Source organism: Jaculus jaculus, chromosome 11 (assembly GCF_020740685.1).
Source record: "Jaculus jaculus isolate mJacJac1 chromosome 11, mJacJac1.mat.Y.cur, whole genome shotgun sequence".
Taxonomy (NCBI): domain Eukaryota; kingdom Metazoa; phylum Chordata; class Mammalia; order Rodentia; family Dipodidae; genus Jaculus; species Jaculus jaculus.
In genome coordinates, this window is record NC_059112.1 from 56,122,263 (window position 1) to 56,142,077 (window position 19,815).

General features: G+C 48.4%; 1 protein-coding gene across 4 annotated transcripts in view; it reads left to right on the plus strand.

Annotated features, from left to right (window-relative positions):
- Positions 1 to 19,273, plus strand: part of Maea (macrophage erythroblast attacher, E3 ubiquitin ligase) — a 43,237-nt gene extending 23,964 nt beyond the window's left edge. For 2 of the 4 annotated variants that reach the window (XM_045161729.1, XM_045161730.1), the window contains exons 2-10: positions 403 to 585; positions 1,875 to 2,078; positions 7,457 to 7,579; positions 8,179 to 8,292; positions 11,245 to 11,321; positions 15,157 to 15,265; positions 16,904 to 17,037; positions 17,893 to 18,088; positions 18,315 to 19,273. In XM_045161729.1, the coding sequence (XP_045017664.1) occupies positions 403 to 585; positions 1,875 to 2,078; positions 7,457 to 7,579; positions 8,179 to 8,292; positions 11,245 to 11,321; positions 15,157 to 15,265; positions 16,904 to 17,037; positions 17,893 to 18,088; positions 18,315 to 18,410 (1,236 nt within the window). In that variant the 3' untranslated portion in view covers positions 18,411 to 19,273. Of the gene's footprint in view, positions 1 to 402; positions 586 to 1,874; positions 2,079 to 7,456; positions 7,580 to 8,178; positions 8,293 to 11,244; positions 11,322 to 15,156; positions 15,266 to 16,903; positions 17,079 to 17,862; positions 18,089 to 18,314 lie in introns of those variants that run through there. The other 2 variants (XM_004656042.2, XM_045161731.1) reach the window with 2 other exon arrangements.
- Positions 19,274 to 19,815: the final 542 nt, after the last annotated feature.

The window sequence follows — 19,815 nt, forward strand, 5'->3', positions numbered from 1 at the left end:
TAACCCTGATCCATGTGAAGTGTTCTGGATCTTTGCCTGTTGCCCTGCCTCGCATTGTCCTCACAAAGTAGCTCTTTGTTGGCTCAGTAGAAGGTCCTTCTAACTATTCTTTTTGCTCACTTCCTTAACTGTTTTTTTTTCTAGCAAACCTAGCATCATTTTGTCCATTTGCATGGTTTTTCTTACTAAAGAAGTTGTGGTTGAGCATCATCAACAGATACAGGCAGCATGTGTCTTTGCATCAGTCTCTCCTCCAGGTTACTGTGAGATGCCTTGTGAAAGCTGAGTTTCTGATGCTGCCTGTACAGATGCTGTGAGGGAGGCCCATGTGCTGCACCTGAACTGGGGTGCCCACATCATTGAAAGTCAGGGCCAGGGTTCTCACCTTCTTTTCTCATCTAGGTGCCTTATGAGACACTGAATAAACGCTTCCGAGCTGCCCAGAAAAACATTGATCGGGAGACCAGCCACGTCACGATGGTGGTAGCTGAACTTGAGAAGACCTTGAGTAACTGCCCAGCTGTGGACTCTGTAGTCAGCCTCTTGGATGGTGTGGTGGAGAAGCTGAGTGTCCTTAAGAGAAAGGTTTGTCCTTTGTGGGGCTGGGCCCTGGTGGGGAGATTGGGACAGAAAGGCAAGCTTCAGGCAGGACACGGCCCTTGTGCTACCAGAGGACTGGGAGTGTCCTTATCCTTGCCTTGGGTGAGTGAATGGCATGGAGAGTAATCTAATTTCTAGCCACTGAAAACAACCTTTTAAAAAAGACTTGGGTAGTTTTTGGAACATCTTCCCAAAGTGGTCAGAGAGCTGGTGGTAGAAGGGAATCACTAGGTCCTATCACAGGCAGAGGTTAGAGTAGAAAAGGCCAGGGACTATGGTTGTCCTGGAATGTTGCGTGGGCATGAGAGATGGTGGACTGGTGCCTTTAGGCTAAGGAAAGTGTGGGTCTGGTGGAGAAGCACTGGGACCACAGTGGTACATCTCTAGGATTGGCACCCCAGGGATACACTCACTCTAGCAAGTCATTGTATCTGGGATTGGAGCCCTTGGGGCATGCAGTACTCAAAATCTCCACTTTCATGCTTCAGGCTGAGTGGGTGTGTACTCTGTTGTGAAGAAAGCGCATCTGCAAGAAGCTGCAGCCCAGCAGCCAACCTGCAGGGAGCAGCAGAAAGCCATAGAAAACTATGCCAGCAGGCTCACACCTGCCTCTCTGCTGTCCAGCTGCAGGCTGCTAGCTACGTGGCTGTCAGAAGTTTACACTTGATGACATTGAGATGCCAATTCCTTCATGGCACTCGCCTTTCAGGGACTTGATGTCACATTAAAGTGGTGGCATTTTCTTTTCTTTTTTTGTCCATGTATACATTTTGGGGGGCAGTGCAGGTGGAAAACAGTTCTAAGTATTTAATTTTGCAAGCAAATGCCTTTTATCACTGAGTCATCTCCCTAGCTCTAGTATTAAATTTTGAATAAAACTGTCTTCAAGGAAATACAAAGATTTAAAAATCACTTTATAATGATAATTCATTTAACCAGGAAAGTACAATAGATTTCAAATTTTAAGCATCTGGCAGCATAGCTGTATAATATATAGAGCAAAGGGGGGAAAAAAGATAATGACTGAAAGAAGGTATACATGCAAAGTGCTAGGCATTGTGGGTGGTTTGGGATTAAACCCAGGGCACCTGAGGTGGTAGACTTAACTTGCCTATTAGTAATTACTGTCTCACAAACCCCAGCTGTTTCTTCCATATAGCCACTGTTGACCCCAGCTTTGTACCTTTTTTACTTGGTTTTCATGAGCATTCAGGGGCTAGGCCACTGATTTCTCAAGGTGAGCTCACCCTGAGCATGTCTTTGCTGTGGCTCAGGCAGTGGAGTCCATCCAGGCTGAGGATGAGAGTGCAAAGCTTTGCAAACGCAGGATCGAGCACCTCAAGGAGCATAGCAGTGACCAGCCAGCAGCGGCCAGCATGTGGAAGCGGAAGCGCATGGATCGCATGATGGTGGAGCACCTCCTGCGTTGTGGCTACTACAACACAGCCGTGAAGCTGGCTCGCCAGAGTGGCATTGAGGTGGGTGCTGTGGCACTCAGTGATCCTCTGCTTGGTTAGCATCAAGAAAGACCCCTGCAGCTGTTTGTGTTCTCAGCTGCATGTCTGTGCAGGGACAGCAACCTCAAATGCATTTCCCTGGGGGAAGAGGGCCGTGTCCATGTTCTGCCTGGCATTTCCTTGCAAGCATTTCAGGTTCTAAGAACAGCAGCTCCATGAGCCAGGCTTTATTGGCACCAACGTTCTAGGTATAAGGCTGTGTTGTACCCTGTTTGCAGGATGTTTTTTAGCTGAGGACTTCTAAAAAATGAGTGTTTGGTTGCCTTAGAGACATCCCTGGCACAAGACCTTACTGTTGGTCAGCAGGGCCCATTGCAGTCAGTTTCCCAGTCCACAGTGTGTTTGGTGCACAGCCTCACCTGCCCTGGTTTTTAAGGTGCTGTCAGAGTGCCTTCCTCATTGAAACATCAGCATCCAAGAAGCAGGACTCTGCAGAGGGAGAGAACCCTCACAGTCCTATGTCCTGAACCCAGTCTTCTCAGCCACTCCTGGCCCCTTGCACCCAACCACGCTTCATTCAGTTAGTCCTCTTGACTTCCCATTCTGCCTAACCTAGCAGTCCTGTCCTCACTGCTTTACCCTACCCAGATGTATGTGACAACTCCAGATCTCCTGCTCTTAGAGACTACTACTTCTCAGACCTGGGAAGTGGCCAGGATCACACCCCTGCAAGTGTCTCAGGCCTTGCCATCTGGCTTTGTCAATTTCACAGAACAATTTAGCCCCAAGCCTTGCAGAACACTTCACCATTCTCTTTATTCCCCATCAGAATAATCTTTGAGCAAAGCGAACCCTGCTTCTCAGTCCCTGCTCACTCTTTGTAGCCCAGACCTTGCTTCTGCTCCCTTCAGCCTCTTGTCTCCAGTTCATCAGCATAACCTTATCACCTGAGGAGGAACAACATCTGTGCCCTCTTCCAGCTCGCTTTGTTGAGCTTGTTCATATATATATATATATATTTTTTAATTTTTATTAGCATTTTCCATGATTATAAAAAAATATCCCATGGTAATTCCCTCCCCCCCACACACTTTCCCCTTTGCAATTCCATTCTCCATTATCATATATTTTTTTTGAGAGAGAAAGAAAGATAGCTGTAGATAGAGAGAATGAGCGCTACAGGGCTTTCAGCTGCTGTAAATGAACTCCTCACGCATGCGCCACCTTGTGCATCTGGCTTACATGGGTCCTAGAGAATCAAGCCTGGGTCCTTCAACTTTGCAGGCAAATGCCTAACTGCTAAGCCATCTCTCCAGCCCTGTTGTCTGTTATGCCTACCAGGAGGCAGTGTGCTTAGGTGACACCAAGTACATGGGCATCTAGTGGTGAGGTGCCTGCAGTCCCACCTCCTGGTTCAACTTCTGGTGGGCTCTGGGACCTTGTGCAGATTCCTGAGGCCCCTGCTTCCTAAGGCTGTGCTGCCATCCATACCTGACAGTGGTCACCTGGTCTGATCCTCTGGCCTCTGTTCCTTTCCTTCAATCAGGATGTTTCCAAAGTCATAGAAGGATGAACATTCTTTTTCCCACCTTTAGACAGTGGGTCGCTCTGTCTCAGCTCCAGTGGTCAATAGTCCCTCTTATTCTTCCCTGCTTGGCTGTTGGGTTTTGCTCTCTGTCTTTGTTTTGTGCATCCTGTTGGTGTGGGGCAGCTACTTGCATGATCATAGTAGTTCCTTTTCTGAGGACCAAGCCATGGTGGCCATGCTTACTTAGAGCCACAGGAAGTAACCAACCAAGCCTACCTGGAGATAGCTAGTGTGCTCTGTGTGGGGAGAAGCATGAAGTGAAAGAAGGTTTATATGACAGACACAAGGAAGGATGTACAGAAGAGCAAGTAGGATGAAAAGGCTGAGGCATAAAGCTTTACTTCAAGATAGGGGGTGGCAGAGGGGGGGGGACTGGAGAGGTGGCTTAATGGTTAAAGCACTTGCTTGCAAAGCCAAAGGACCCTGGTTCATTTTCCTAGGACCCACATAAGCCAGATAGACAGGTGGTGCATACATCTGCCTCTTCCTCTCTTTCTCTCTTCAAATACATTTTTTTAAATGCTAAAAGAAAAGAAAAGAGGGGACCAGAACCATGTGTGCTAGGAGCAGAGCATGTAAGGCGGATCCTTCCACTGTGATGGCCCAGGAGTTACTAAGGAGGTGCTGTTGCTACCCAGTCCTGGCATTGCATCAAAGGGCACTGTGGAATGCCTACTTGGGACATCATAACAAATGGGGGGGGGGTGGCTATCCTTTGGCTCTGGGTTGTGGAAGAATCTAGCCCTACAGTAGTTGTTTCTTGGCAAGAAAAGGCAGTATGGAGAGTATCCACCACCAGTAGAACCAGTGTGGAGGAGGAGGAAGAGAAGGAGGAGAACATCTGCGGTGTGGCCAATGCTCTGTACCTGGCTGTGCTACCTTAGAAGTGTATAAGCATTTCATGTCAGTGAAGCTTGGCTCCTATCTCGCTGGTGGAGGGGCAGCAAGTCAGAGACCAGCTTTTTGCTGCTTTTGCAGTTGTGGAAGTCATCTGCTAAGCTGTTGCTGCAGCTCTGCTGCTGCTCCTCTCTTTGTTACTAGCTTAGCTCTCTCTACAAGACCACTCACAGAAGTCTTTAAAAGATAAGGTTTCACTGTAGCCCAGGCTGACCTGGAATTCACTATGTAGTCTTAGGGTGGTCTTGAACTCATGGCAATCCTCCTACCTCTGCCTCTTGAGTGCTGGGATTAAAAAGACATGTACCACCATGCCCTGCCTTATTACTATTTTTTGAAGTAGGGTCTCACTCTAGCTCACACTGATCTGGAACTCACTTTATAGCCCAGGTTGGCCTTGAACACATGGTAGTCCAACTGCCTGAGCTTCATGAGTGCTGGGAGTAAAGGTGTGTACTACCATGCCTGGCAGATTTTAGTTTTGTTTTTGAAATACTGCAGGTAGACCTGAGTGCCTTGTGCATGTGAGCTGAGCCATGCTTCCAGCCCAGAAATCTTTTTTTAAAATATTTTATTATTTATTTATTTATTTAGAAAGAGAGAGAGAGAGCACGCACGCGTGCACCTGGCCCTCCAGCCACTGCAAATGAGCTCTAGATGCGTGTGCCCCCTTGTGCATATATGGCTCACGTGGGTCCTGGGGAATCAAACCTGGGTCCTTTGGCTTTGCAGGCAAATGCCTTAACTGCTAATCCATCCTTCTGGCCCCCAGAAATTTATTAGGCCTAGGCTTAATACTGAACCCTAAGGGCAGCAGCACAGGAGTGTCTCTTCAGTTGATTTACCAAGTGAACCAAACAGCCTAGACAGAGAAAGGTATTTATACCAATCATAACAAATCTCACATGCATTCACCAATTGTCCCTTTGAAAGCAGTCCTTCATCTAGACCATCATTAACAGCACGCTATCTACTATGTTTGTTTGCGTATTAGAGGAGAGAATGGCCATGTCAGGGCCTCTAGCTACTGCAAATGAGTTCCAGACACATGTGCCATCTTGTGCATCTGGCCTTATGTGGGTACTGGGGAATCAAATCCGGGTACTTAGGCTTTGCAAACAAGCACGTTAATCATCTACCCATCTCTCCAGTCACTCCCCCTTAACTAACAATGTTCTTTTAACAGTGATTAAGCCTTACAGTGATTTGGAAAAGCTTAATACCTGCCCAGCACCTCAGGGAGAGGTGGGTTCCCCCTCTCGGTCTCAGTCTTAAATCTGTGCTCCTAAGGAAGGTCTGCCTACATATGCTCCTGCCCCTCTGCCTGAGATGGTGCCCCAACCAGTCATTGAGGGCCACAGGATAGAATTGTCTAGCTCGGGGGTACCTGAACTTGAGCCCCTTGAAGTCAGTAGTACACCCACTTAACCAGAGAGAGTCAGCTACTTTCCTTTGCTGACAGGTAACGATATGGGTGCTGTAGCTGGACACTGAGTATCCAGCCTGTGCTTGGCCACTTGCAGAGTTGTGGTGCTGACCCTGTGTGTTCATTTTTTCTTGTTCATTTTCTTGTAAGTCACTGGTTTTAACTGCTATAGTGTCACCCCAAGTGTGCTTTTTTAGTTTGTTACTTATTGTTTATCTTGAAACAGGAAAAATAGGAGTCTTTATTGGTACTTACTTAAAAGTTTTTTCTTACTGTGTTCACCAGTCAGCTCCACATTCTCTGCCCATCCACTACTCTGGGAGGAGTGGGTTGCCTACAGCTTCACTCCTTCCTCCTCTCTCCCTGCATGTGCAGTGCCCAGTGTTTGAGATGTGATACTGACTAGGATACTAGCTACAGGACCTGGCATGAAGTGCATTAGGTGCCCTACGGGTCCTCACCAGATGTACTCTGCATAGTTCTAACAGGAACTTCAGGGTACTTGCTAGTTAAGAGACTTTTTAAAAATTAGTTAATTAATTAATTAGAGAGAGAAAGAGAATGGGTATGCCAGGGCCTTGAGCCACTGCAAACAAATTCCAGATGCATGCACCATCTTGTGCATCTGGCTTACATGGGTCCTTTGGCTTTGCAGGCAAGTGTCTACCACTAAGCCATCTCTCCAGTCCCTGGTTTTTATTAATATGTTTTTGCTAGAGTTTGTTCCAGATGGGAGAGAAATTTTCATCTCTTAGATGGATTCTCTGTCTCATGAGACATGTGCATGTCACTTGGTCTTACTGGACCCTTTGTTGTCAGGAGCCCTGGTTCTATTATTATCTTTTTTATTTTTTTATTTATTTGAAAGAGGCAGAGAGAGAATGGGTGTGCCAGAGCCTCTAGCCAGGACAAATGAACTCCAGACATGTGTCACCTTGTGCATCTGGCTTATGTGGGTACTGGGGAATTGAACCTAGGTCCTTAAGCTTCACAGGCAAGCACCTTAACTGCTAAGCCATTTCTCCAGCTCCCTGTATTATTATCTTTTATTAGCGCTCAGTAGATATTTATATTTTTCCCCCCCCCAAGACCACAGACATTGGGGGAAGAGATGAGCAAGTATCTGGTATTTACCTCAAACATATCTTCAGGGGAAGCAAAGCAGAGCCTGAGAGTAGAGGCTATGGGAGCAATATACCAAGTGGTGGTGAGCTGCTAGGGGAGCCTGTCCATGTGTGACCACAACAACACTTGTGTAGCCTTCTGACAAAATGGGTCTGGCACCACTAATCAGCATCTGCCATGTGCAAGCTTCCCAGTCTTCTTGGGCCATTTCTGTGCCCTGGGTTTTGAGAGAGTAGCCCTGGAAAGGTGTAAACTATGACTGGGTTTTGGGGCCAGGCCTGTGCCCTGGATGGGAACCTGGGCCTTAGGTTAGGATGTTAGGGACCAGAGGCATATTGTGACCTGAGCTGTTTCTTCCCTAAGGACCTGGTGAATATCGAGATGTTCTTGACAGCCAAAGAAGTAGAGGAGTCTTTGGAGAGGCGCGAGACAGCTACCTGCCTTGCCTGGTGTCATGACAACAAGTCCCGGCTCCGGAAGATGAAGGTGCATGGGCTCCCTGGGCGAGTGTCTTAGTGTGGGCGGGACCAAGGTGAGGCAGGTGCTGTGTCATCCTCCAAAACCAATGTACCCTTAACTGCTTGCAGGCCTTTGGTTTGGGTTTGTGAGATCGAGTTGATGGGTTTGGGGTGGGGCTTGAAGTGTTTGAATAGTGGTGTTTCGTTTCCAGGTAACAACCCTGAGATGGTGCTTGTGTTGGGGTTTGGACCACTGTCTTGAGTACAAGGTTCAGGAGTGGGGTCTGGAGCCCCACTGAGCATTGGTTCAGTGTGTCCACACTTGCTGCACTTGGATTTGGGGCGGGCTGTAGAGTTCTGGGCTGTGATGGTCTACACACTTTGTACTTTTAAAGTATGCTTTAGAAATGCTCTAAGGCACAAACCACAGAATTAAACCTGCTCCCTAAAAGCCAGTGTCATTCTAGGGTTTACAGAAACACATTGGCTTTTATTAACCATCCCTGCATCCATGAGAGGAACTGTATTTTCTATTTTCTAAACTGAGTGCTGCTTTGTAACCCTTCTGGTTGAGCTTGTTGAGGTGCACATAGTCACCTGCCAAGAGTGACGCTCTCTGCCACTCAGGGCCGCCAAAACGAGCACGAGGCGAAGACGGGACGAAAGAGTAGAGCCGCCACTGGCTCCCTTAAAGAGAGTGAGGATCTTGGTATGGAACCCCTAAAAGGAAAGCCAGAATTGGTATGTAACACTTCACCCTGCACAGCTCCACTCCCACTCCCTCTCAGAGAAGGAATACAGGGCATTTTTATGTGAATTGGTGGTGATCTCTTTAGTGATCTCCACAGGCCCTGACCCAGCCAGACAGTGCATCTATGAGCTTGCCATGGGTGCACCATGTGGGCTGGAGGTGGAAGCTCCCAGGTAGGCAGCACCTGCAGGTGCTGAATGCTTGCTGGGCAGGTGAACATTGCCTCAGTGTCTGAGAAGTCCGATGGAAGCGGGAAAGGGAGGGAAAGGGAACTTCAGCAGCTATACAGAAGCAAGCACATTGTGAAGATGCCTGATGACTAGCTGGCCCACCACAAGTTAGCTCAGCTGGCAGGATATGCAGCTGTCTGTGAAGTCCACTTATGTGTGTGTGTGTTTGCATGCTCACATACCAGGGAGGGAACAATGGGGGAGGATCCTCACTGTGTGCACCACCAATGATAGACACAAGGACCTGATGGGAAGAGAAACTTTTCAGGCCCAGTTTTGCTGAATTGGAAAATAACAGTAGTAGGGTGCAAGTTAAGGTTTCTAGACTGCACAGGACGCGGAAACAGAATCTAGATGCCTGTGTCTCGAAATCACATGGAGTGGTGAACATAAAGGCTCCTGCTGTTATAGAGTACACAGTGACCAGTATTTTCATTGACATGACCGTGTGGACTTGAGTTTATAGTTTCAAGTCTGAAGACCTGATTTGAACTTCATGAAGACACCTACCTGCATATTGGTGGATCATTTGAAAATTAACTGTTAGAGCAAAGATTGGATCTGAATAATAAAGACAGGTGTAAGACTATATGTTATAAAGAAAAAACAAGAACACTGTTTCCCATGTGTCTACACAATGACTTTCCTGCTTTCAGATAGCCCACTTGGTACCTTCCATCTATAGAAGGAACAGTCACTATGGAGCTCCAGTATGTGGATTCTCCCTCAGCTTATGCTGGCTTTGAGGGTTAGCAGAGTAACTTGCACATGCCCACTAATTCCAAGGAATCCTGAGATACTCTCTTCTCTTCCCTGAATGTACCAAGCCTGTCATCCAGCACTGAGTCAGGATGGTTCATACTCTGGCTTGATTCTGCAGGTTCTTCTTCTACTCAGCTTGATCCCCAGCCTGGATGCAGAGGGGACAAAAGGCATAGAGTGGGAGGTGAGGAGGAGTCTCCTCCCCCCAGACAAAGCTGTAAAAGTATGATCACACTGTTGGATAAGGGTTGTGGCACCATGCAGGTATGGCTGGGTGGAGTGTGCTCTGCTTGGGTCAGGTAGTGACTGACCCTGGGAATTGAGTACAGAGAGAAGGGCAGATACAATATGGAGCAGAATTGGGAAGCTTTTACATGTCTAATGTTGGTTTGCTTAATGTGTGATGGGTATGGTGTGAAATCAGTGTTGTGTGGTAAAAGCCTTAGATCAGTTCCTCATGTCCTTTTTCCTGTTTCTGGCAGGAAGTGCCATGTGTGTGCTAAATCACTGTTCCTCACTCCCCTGGCTTTTTTGAGATCCATATGGTAGCCCAGGCAGGCCTCAAATTTGCAGCAGTCCTCTTGCCTCAACCTCCCAAATACTAGAATTAGAGATGGCTTTGTGTACCCTGGGCAAGTGCTCTACCCCTGAGCTATACCCAGCCCCTTCAGATCTAGATTAATACCTATAGAGAAGAAACAGCTTTCCTTCTGAGATTGCAGCAGTTAATTTTACCTCCTGACTTCACCCCACCTACAAGGGTTTTGGCTTGCATTGGATTGATAATGAATGGCTGGTTTCAAAGTTGGCTCTAGACTTCCATGCAGACTGTACTATGGGGTGTTAGGGACCATACTGTCCCTATAAGTCACTGCCATGCTGACCTTAGACTTCCCTCACAACCTTGCAATTCCTGGGGCTTCAGCCATTTATAAAAACCACCCTTTCTTTTATCTCCTGATCCTCACCAGTCTGGACCTTAAGGTCTTGACAAGAATGTTAGCTTCCTGCCTGGTGTGGTAGCACACGCCTTTAATGCCAGCGTTGAGAAGACAGAGGTAGAAGGATTGCTGTGGGTTTGAGGCCAGCCTAAGACTTCATAGCGAATTCCAGGTCAACCTGAGCTACAGCAAGATCCTACCTTAAGCGGGGGGAGGGAGAATGTTAGCTTTCTTGGGGTTGGTACTGCTGCTTAGATGCCATGCATCTCCACTCCAAAACCTTGATATTGGCTCCTGCATCTGCCTGGAACTCTCCGTGTCATCTTTCCAGCCTTTCATATGTATGTCTTTGCCTGAATATTCCTTGTCAGCCCCCATAAGGTACCACTTTCTAGCCTTCTCTATACCTACTTGTTGGGTACCTGACTGCTTTCTCCAGGCATCATTGTGTGAGGTCAGCAGCTTGTCTGAATTTTCTCAGAATGGCCCTGGCACGGGCAGTGCCCATCTGGCTCTTAGGAGACTAGAAGTGCATTGAGTCTGAAGCCCAAAGGGGTGATAGGTGAGAAACACATTTACGGAAGATGCTTTAGGGCACTCTCTGTGAGATCTTGATTGATAATTGGAGGACCTGGAAAGCCCTCTGACGTGTAGGGAGTTGGCAGGGCTTCTTAATACATTCACCCTGTGTGCCATGTGTGCTGATAATAGCTTCTGGCTGCTACCCTCCTTGGTGATGTATTATCATGTCTGTTAAGTCACCCAGATGCCACCTGGTTGCCTTTGGGGGCTGGGCTCACCAGCTAAATAGCTTATTAGTCCTACTGTACAGTGACTGGCCAGGTCAGAAGAGCGTTTCAGGTCACAGCACAGCCTCCCAGCACCCACAGAAGGGCCCTGACCTTTAGTGGCAGAGCTTGTGGGTGACCTATGGCTCCCAGTGTCCAGGTAGCTGGGCCATAGCACTGCTGACAGGTAACACCCTCTAAATTCTTGTCTTTGCCCTCAGAGCTGCCTGGAGTTCAGCCTCAGGATTCAGGAGTTCATTGAGCTCGTGCGGCAAAACAAGCGCCTGGATGCTGTGAGGTAGGATGTCAAGCCATATACAAGATTTTGTATGGGATGGCAGGACATTCAGCTATACTCCTTGTAGTCTGGAGAGGGAAACATGGGTATTTGAGGGACTTCCAGGCGTATGGTCCCAGCTCTGCATGCCAGCTGCATCTTATTGCATGAACCAGGGATTGAGGTTGTCATAGTCGTTCCACGTGGCTGGACGAACATCAAAACCAGACAATTATGGGAGGAATTCCAAACTTACATATCAGAGAAAGTTCCATCAGTGGTAGAAGAAGCTGCTTACTTCCATAGATCTCAGCAGAGAGAAAGACTGCAGCAAACAAAGCACCAGCACACAAACCCTCCAGGGCACAGACTGCTCTCTTACACCTTTTGGCTGGAATCAGATCTGCCCCCAGTGACACACCTACTCCAGCAAGCTGATGGAGACATAAGTAAGAAGTTTAACCTTAATTTAAAAAAATACCTGAGGCTATGAGGGACATGCATTCAAACAACCACAGAGATCTTCCTGTTCCACTGGCAGCTGTAAGTGGGAGTCCAGACTCTTAGGGTCATTGGGTGGTCCAGCTTGGCTTTACAACATCCATGTAAACCTGTGCTCTAGGTTGTGGGTGGTATCTTTCTGTTTTGAAGGTACTATCAGCTTCATGTAGCAGGTATACCCTGGTGAAATTGGTCCTTGGTCAGTTCAAAGGTTCTTGATCTACTTTGGAGTTTCCTTTGTGGCCATCCAGGAGAATGCTTGCACCAGAAAGAGTGCATGTGGGCTTTCTTCACGCACATCTGAGCTTTTGAGGTCTGTCTCTGAGCCCTAAGAGGAGCCCATATGGCCTCTACCTGGCAGGTATCTAGCAGTGGGATCTAAGGTTGGGGAGATTAGGCTTGCTCAGCCTTATTTGGATGCAGTGTCCAGAGAAAGAGGCCAAGTACTGATTCCCACTTCTTCCAAATCAGTTGCCTTCAGTCAGCCTCATGAAACTCCCCTTGTCCCTGCCCTGGTGCTGGCAGTGCTGGCATTGCATGCCATGACTGATGACAGTGGCTTCTATAGCCAGGCTTCTCTCCAACTTTGCCAAGACCCCTGTCCAGTTAGTCCTGGAGCTGTGAGCATGAAGGAGCATTATGAGCAGAGTCATGCACTGGGTCAGGGACAGGATGAGCTGGTGACACCTCCCAGTGTAGACACATAAAAAATGTGTCTTCAAGGAGTGACCCTGGTGCCCATCTGCGATGCTTAAGCCCCAGCAGTGATGTCTTCCTCCCCCCGCCCCCGCCCCACCAAGAAGCCTGGATGGGGCGCAGGGAGTCCTCCCTCCAGAGCCAAGGACAGGAATAGGAAGCCAGTATAGTGCTGGGCCCTGGGAGTTGCAGATGTTTTGCCAGGCTCTACTGTGGTTCCCAGGACCTACCTGTGCCAGGTATACCATCACTAAAAGGGTAGATCCTGGTCTGTCTTCCCTTGTTGCCCAAGTGCCAGTACCACTTGGGAAGCCAAGTGCTATGCTACAGGCTGCTGGGCCTGAGGGTGGTATTGCATCCTCCCCCCCACCCCACAATAGCCATGCTGACTGGTACAGATGAGACAGGCACTACATGTTCCTAGTTGCTGCTCTAAGGTGCATGTGTGTTCTGGGGGGCAGCACATGGAGTGCTGTCCTGCATGTTCAGTCTGGGGTTAGCTTTTCACTGCTGTCCCCTGGAGCCAAGGGAAGGTGGGGGAAAGATACTTTATAAGCTGTGAGCCTCACTGGCTTCTAAGGCTGCAGCTCTACCTTGCCTCATGCATTTGTGAGTGAGAACATGAGTCACTTACACATGTGTTCCCTACCCCCTCTCCTTTCTGGGCCTCAGGCACACTAGACAAGTGCTCTACTAATGAACTAGACCCCCAGGCTCTTTGTTTCTTTTTAAGAGACGGTATCTTGCTGGGCACAGTGGCCCATGCCTTTAATCCCAGCACTCGGGAGGCAGAGGTAGGAGAATCACAGAGGCCAGCCTGAGACTACAGAGTAAGTTCCAGATCAGCCTGGGCTAGAGTGAAACCCTGCCTCAAAACAAAGGAGAGAGAGAGAGATGTGGGATCTTATTTTGCTTTCTAGGCCACCCTCAAAACTCTTATGCTCCAGCAGCCCTCCTGCCTCAGTCTCCTGAATAGATGGGAGTGTGGACTAGGTCATTGTGCCTGGTACCTGGACTTGGCCTGTGTCTGCCCAGTGTTACGGGTGGAGAATCACTCTGCACAGAGCTGTGGTCAAGTTATTGCTTTCTATGGCAGTCATCTGACACACTCAGGTATTCTGTCTCAAAGTGTCTCATGTTTTTGCTCTGAAAAGAAAATGATGTCACTGTATGTTTATCTTCACTGTGACAAATGCCTAGGTGACATACCTGAGGCAGACACTTCAGAGTTGAAGAGATTCCTTTTGGCTTATGTTTTTCCATCTGTGGTCGCTTGGCCTCTTTGCTTTGGACCTGTGATGAGGCAGAACTTGATAGCAGAAGCATGTGCTGTCAAATAAATCTGCTTTTACCCAGTAGTGGCCAGAAAGCAGAGAGAGAGAAGAGCTACTGTTTCACCACCATTGCTTTGAAAGCAACTCCAGTGACCTCTGTAGGCACCACCTGTTAAAAGTTTACCATCTCCAAATAGGCTGGGGACAGAGCCTTTAGTCTGTGGCCTTTGGGCACATTGAAGGTCTAAACTATCACACGGGTTTTTCTTGTAATGTTTGTGAGCTTCATTAAGGCAAGGTCAGATACTCAAGGATGCCAATCCTAATGGTTCTAAGCCTGTTGCTGGTGTCTGACTGCTGCTGTTTACAGCCATGCAGACTGCTGAGTGTGCCATAAGCCTAGGCACACCTCTTACTGTCCTTTGGGGACTACTTGGTTACTTCCATGCCAACTTCATTCTCCATCCAGACACCATGTTTCCCCTAAGACACCTCAAGTTCCCAGGATCTTCTTTCTAATGAAAAACTCCATTTCTGTGTTGTTTCTGATGCAGCATGGAGCTTGGGACTTGGGACCATAGGTTCTGCCATGTCACTGACCCCTAGATAGAAGGGCCAGATTTACAGGAGGGAGCTCAAGGTGCAGAGGATGTGGTAGGTCCTATGGGACCTCTTGGGAAGATATGTGGGCCTGAGGCCCTTGAGGTCAGTCACAGGAGAGGCCGTATCCCTCTACCATGTGGCTGCATATCCTTCAGGCTCTGGTCAGGAGCCACCTGTGTGTCATACAGAAATGACCACAGAGTGTGCTTGCTTGCTTATGATGGGCCAGTTAGGTAGCCTGCCTTGGTGTTCATTCATAGAGCCAAATTGCTTAGTGTGTGTGTTTGTGGAACAGGAGGAAGGGGCAGTGAGAATGCTAGGGCTACAGATAATGTTACAAGCATTCAGGGCAACTGTGGTCACTTGAGGGCTTGAGTAGCTACTTTTTTAAAAAAATTTTTGTTTATTTTTATTTATTTATTTGAGAGTGACAGAGAGAAGGAGAGAGAGAGAGAGAGAATGAGCACACCAGGGCTTCCAGCCACTGCAAAGGAACTCCAGACGCGTGCGTCCCCTTGTGCATCTGGCTAACATGGGTCCTGGGGAAGTGAGCCTTGAACCGGGGTCCTTAGGCTTCACAGGCAAACACTTAACCGCTAAGCCATCTCTCCGGCCCGAGTGGCTACTCTTGAACTCAGTTCCCATTGTCATGGTCCCCACATACTCCACCCTGCAGAACTTCTGGTGTAGGGCTCCCTTGTGTCAGGCTCTGAAGGAACTTTTAGCACAGATCCTAAAAGTTGGAAATGTAAGCCTAAGTATGCCAAAATGTTGTTTTTTAGACATGCAAGAAAGCACTTCAGTCAGGCTGAAGGGAGCCAGCTGGACGAGGTCCGCCAGGTCATGGGCATGTTGGCCTTCCCGCCAGACACACACATCTCCCCATACAAGGTAACGTCTATGATCCTGTCCTCTAGGTTCCTGCTCTAGGTTACCTGGTCTTTGGGGTAAAGCCCTATGGGCTGGGTTACAGGGTTACAGATCCCGAGGGTCCATCTTTTGTCACTTCCAGCCTGACATGAGAGGATCCATCTTCCACATGGCCCTTTCAACCAGCTGTACCTCTTCTGCTTTATTTCTGTCTGGCTTAGTGAGAGGTTTGGGTCAGAAGACTTCAGCCTGGCAAGCACAATCCCAGCTCTGTCCCCACCCATCCTGTCTTCTCTTCCTACAGTCTGTCTGACATATGTCAGTAGTCTGTCTCTTGCACTGTCATTGCCACCTCCTTGCTTTCCTTATAAGACCAAAGTTCTGGATCTTGAAGGTGTTGGCAGGTCTTAGTGGTGGACTTCCTATCTTTGACTGTACCTGATTTCTTTCCTCAGTGCTGGTCTGTTGCCCTTAGCCCCCTTCTTTAGCCTGTGGTATGAGTGGCAAGGGAAGGATGTGATCATATGCCATTTCTCACAAGATCCCAGTGTGCTGACCCCTGCCCCACCCTAGCAAGGGCCAGTGTTCCTAGTCCTGAGTGTGAGGGGACTATGCCTTTCTCCCTTGCTCAACAGAGCCTAGGCACAGAGCTAATGTATCAGTTCCCAGAAAGGTATGAGGTATAGGTCTTGCTCATGAGATTAGAGCCTTGAGGCTTGTCTGTGTTAAAGCTTGGCGTGTCTGCCTTCCAACCCCATCTGTGGTGTCAACATGCCCTGGGTAGACCACACCAGCACCTTCTTGAGGCTGCTAGATGTACTCTGGGCCCTAGTAAACCCACACAGCTTTGAGTTGTGGGGTGTCTTACAGCAAAATGCCATCAGGCCTTCCCTTCCTTGAACTGCAGAAAGTTTTGTTTGGGGCTGAGATGTCTGAGTTAGAATATGAACTCTCTCTCTCTCCTCCCCAGGTGTGGGGGGGCATCATGGTGCAGGAGGAGTAAGGTGTGGCATACTGTCCATTTCTTCAAGCATGGGGAGAAACCCACTTAGGCATTAAGGTTGGCAGGGTGATGGCCCATCATGTGTGTCATTGGTAACAGAAATTGGTGATGTGAAGTAGACAGACCAAGATCACATGGGAAAACCCTTGGATTGGGGACAGACAGGTGATTTAGGGTACAACAAACTAAAAGTGAATTGAGACTCTTATCTGAGATGGTTGCTCATGCCTTTTATCCCCACACTCAGGAGACTGAGGTAAGAGGATCACCTTGAGGTCAAGGCCAGCCTGGGCTACAGAGTGACCCTGCCTCTAAAGAAAGCAAAAAAGCTGGGTAGGCTGGTACAAACCTTTAATCCCAGCACTAAAGAAGCTGAGATAGGACTGTTGTGAATTCAAGGCCAGACTAGACTACAGAGTAAGTTCCAGGTCGGTCTGGGCTATAGTGAGATTGTACTTCATGAAAAACAAAAAAATCTCGGAGAGACACTTTTTTTTTTAAAGCCTCAGCATGCAAATGAACAGGAAATGTTCCAGAAAGTCCAGCTAGTACTGCACTGCAGTCATTTTAAGTCAGGGCCCTGTGGTCAACTGTCTTGGCTGGGCCTCCCAGAACCTACCTGGGGAGGATCCCAGCACCTCCGCCTTGTCTTCCAGGACCTCCTGGATCCGGCAAGGTGGCGGATGCTGATCCAGCAGTTTCGATATGACAACTATCGCCTTCACCAGCTGGGAAACAGCTCAGTGTTCACCCTCACCTTGCAGGCTGGGCTCTCGGCGATAAAGACACCGTATCCTCCATGGCCTACCCTGCTCTCTATCCTGAAGACAGGTGCTATGACCCACTGTGAATATTGCACCATGCCCCTGACCTCTGGGTAGATTGAGAGAGCCTTGGACCCAGTAGCATGGTTTTCACGTTGTCTGTGGGTTCTGCATGACTTTCCCATCAGGAATGTTGCAATGCACCTGGTGTGGCTTCCTAAGAGTACTCTGGATTTGAACCTGAGCTGTCCGGCCAGGGCTCTTTACTTCTCAGATTGACTCATAATGCTTTTGGCCAGGACACAGCCTTCCCTATTAGCACCAAAGATAGGCTGACCCTTCCTTATTTATATTTGGTAAGTTGTCCCTGCACCCCTTGTGTGGGTGGTCCTTTACGTGGCTGAACCTCCCCTACATGTAGCTGGTCCTATTCTGAGTGTGACTGGCCATTCCACAAAGTATCTAGTGATTGTTTTGGGACCACTGTTGATACCTGGTTGTGCTGTGCTGTGACCTGAGGCTTAAGGTTCACTGTTAGGTGAATGCTAGAGAATAAGTATGTGCTTGCTTGTTGTCTGCTGAGGGTCTCATGTTTTTCCCTGCCCTATGTGGGAAGTTGGAGCTAGGAAAGGGAAGAGCAAGTGCACCATGGCTCCACCAGGATGACCCTGGTGTTGACAGCACCACGGCTTCTGATGTCAGACATTGGTGGTTGATTGTTGTTGAGTGCAACATTTTCTTAACATCGAATGTTAGCCATGTTTTGTGTGTGGTGCCTCAGTGGCCATGAGGATACCCTGAGCCCAAACAGTGAGGGCCCACAGTGCACCTGCCTTGCTGCTGATCCACAGGCTACCGCCCTTCCTTAACCTGGTGTACAGACAGTGCTACAAGGAGGATGGCAGTTCGAAGAGTCCCGATTGCCCCGTGTGCAGCCGCTCTCTGAACAAGCTGGCACAGCCCCTGCCCATGGCTCACTGTGCCAACTCGCGCCTGGTCTGCAAGATCTCCGGCGATGTGATGAATGAGAACAACCCACCCATGATGCTGCCCAATGGCTATGTCTATGGCTACAACGTGAGGGGCCCCAGTGGCCAGGGCTGGGCAACTGCATGGGTGGTGAGGGTTTGCTGATGGGGAGTAGGACCACCTTTGAACAGCTTCAGGTTTCTTAGTTGTGCCTTCAGGAGGTGACTTTGAAAGATAAGGTGGCTGATTCCCTGGCCTCTGTATGGATTATTGCACATGGTAGTTTGTGTTGTGTGTTCTCATCTTAATGCATAATCTTTGTCTTGTTTTTCAGTCTCTGCTTTCTATCCGTCAAGATGATAAAGTTGTTTGCCCACGAACCAAAGAAGTCTTCCACTTCTCCCAAGCTGAGAAAGTGTACATCATGTAGGCCCCACGTTGCCAAGTGCATGCCCCAGGCTAGGGGCTGTGGTAGGTGGGGGCCACACCCTGACCTGACCCCAGCCTGCCTCGGCGTTTGTTTCTTGCGACCAAAGATCAGTGAGCAATGACAAATACTCTTAGGAAGAGAGGAAGTGAGATTTACTAAGTCTGTGCTTGAGAACAACATTTGATTGGTAGGGTCTTATAACATACGTCGACTGATGCCTCTGCAAAGTTCTTGCACCTCTCCAAGGAAACTTTGTCTACCGTGGGATTGAACACCAGGGGGACTTCTTAACATCTCAGAAGTAGGAGTCAGTTATTTCCCTATGGTTCTCATTTCCTCTTGCCAGTGATGAAATGGGGATCTTGAGGACAGGCTGGTCCTTCATCAGCTGGTGTTGGCCACAGCCTAGGTGAGGTGCTGGCCTTGCAGTAGCTTATGATGCAGTGCAAGAGGCCTTCCCTGACTTCACTGTACAGCTGCTGCCAAAGCACTGTGTACCAACATGCTGGACTGCTTCTCAAGGAGGCTTTGCCCACAAGGCCGGGTCATCTGTGTCTCACCTTCCAGCGCCGCCTTATCTCCTGCTTTGAGAATGTATTCACGGGAAAGCCACTGGACCAAGTTTCTGCAGAGGCCTTTGCTGCGTGGTTCCGTAGCCCTAGAGTGTAAATGCTTTTCGTTACAGAAACTGATAGTTCAGCTGGAATAAGTATTGACGGGTTTTCAATACAATGAACCGTTGTAGTTCACATAAAACCATATTGTAGAGGTTTGTATGTAGCGCTTATTTTTGCATGTTGATGTTGATTAGCTAATGAACTGTAAATGTAAAGCGTGTTAATAAAATAGCTTTCTATTTCTCATTTCTGTGTGAGTTGTTTCTAACACCTTGGGACTGTTTTGTTTGCCTTGCAAGCCAGTAGACAATGCAGCACTTGTGTAGGGCTTTCTTCTGTTTGTTCTGCTGTTTCTGGTGGAAAAGCAGTTCTGGAAACTGCATGGCACCTGGTGGCACACCCTTATTCCCTGATATCTCATTATGTGGATTTACATGTGGGAGATAACCAGTACTGGCCTAATAAGCAGAACTTGCCCATTGACCTCCAGGGGACCCCTGGGGGTTGAGGGTATCAATATCCTGAGTCCTGGGGCTTACATCTGGCTCCTGCTGGCTTGGCCAGTTTCCTATTGGGGAGGGAAGAGCAGGAGGGGCTTGCAGACTGCCTGGAGGACTTTTCATCTCTGTTTTAGGACCTTTGGAACTGCTGTCTTTTTCAAAAAGATAATATATATTTGAGAGAATGGTTATGACAGGACCCCTAGCCACTGCAAACTAACTCCAGATGCATGTGCCAGCATGTGCATCTGACTTACATGGCTTCACATGCACAAGAGCATCATGAAA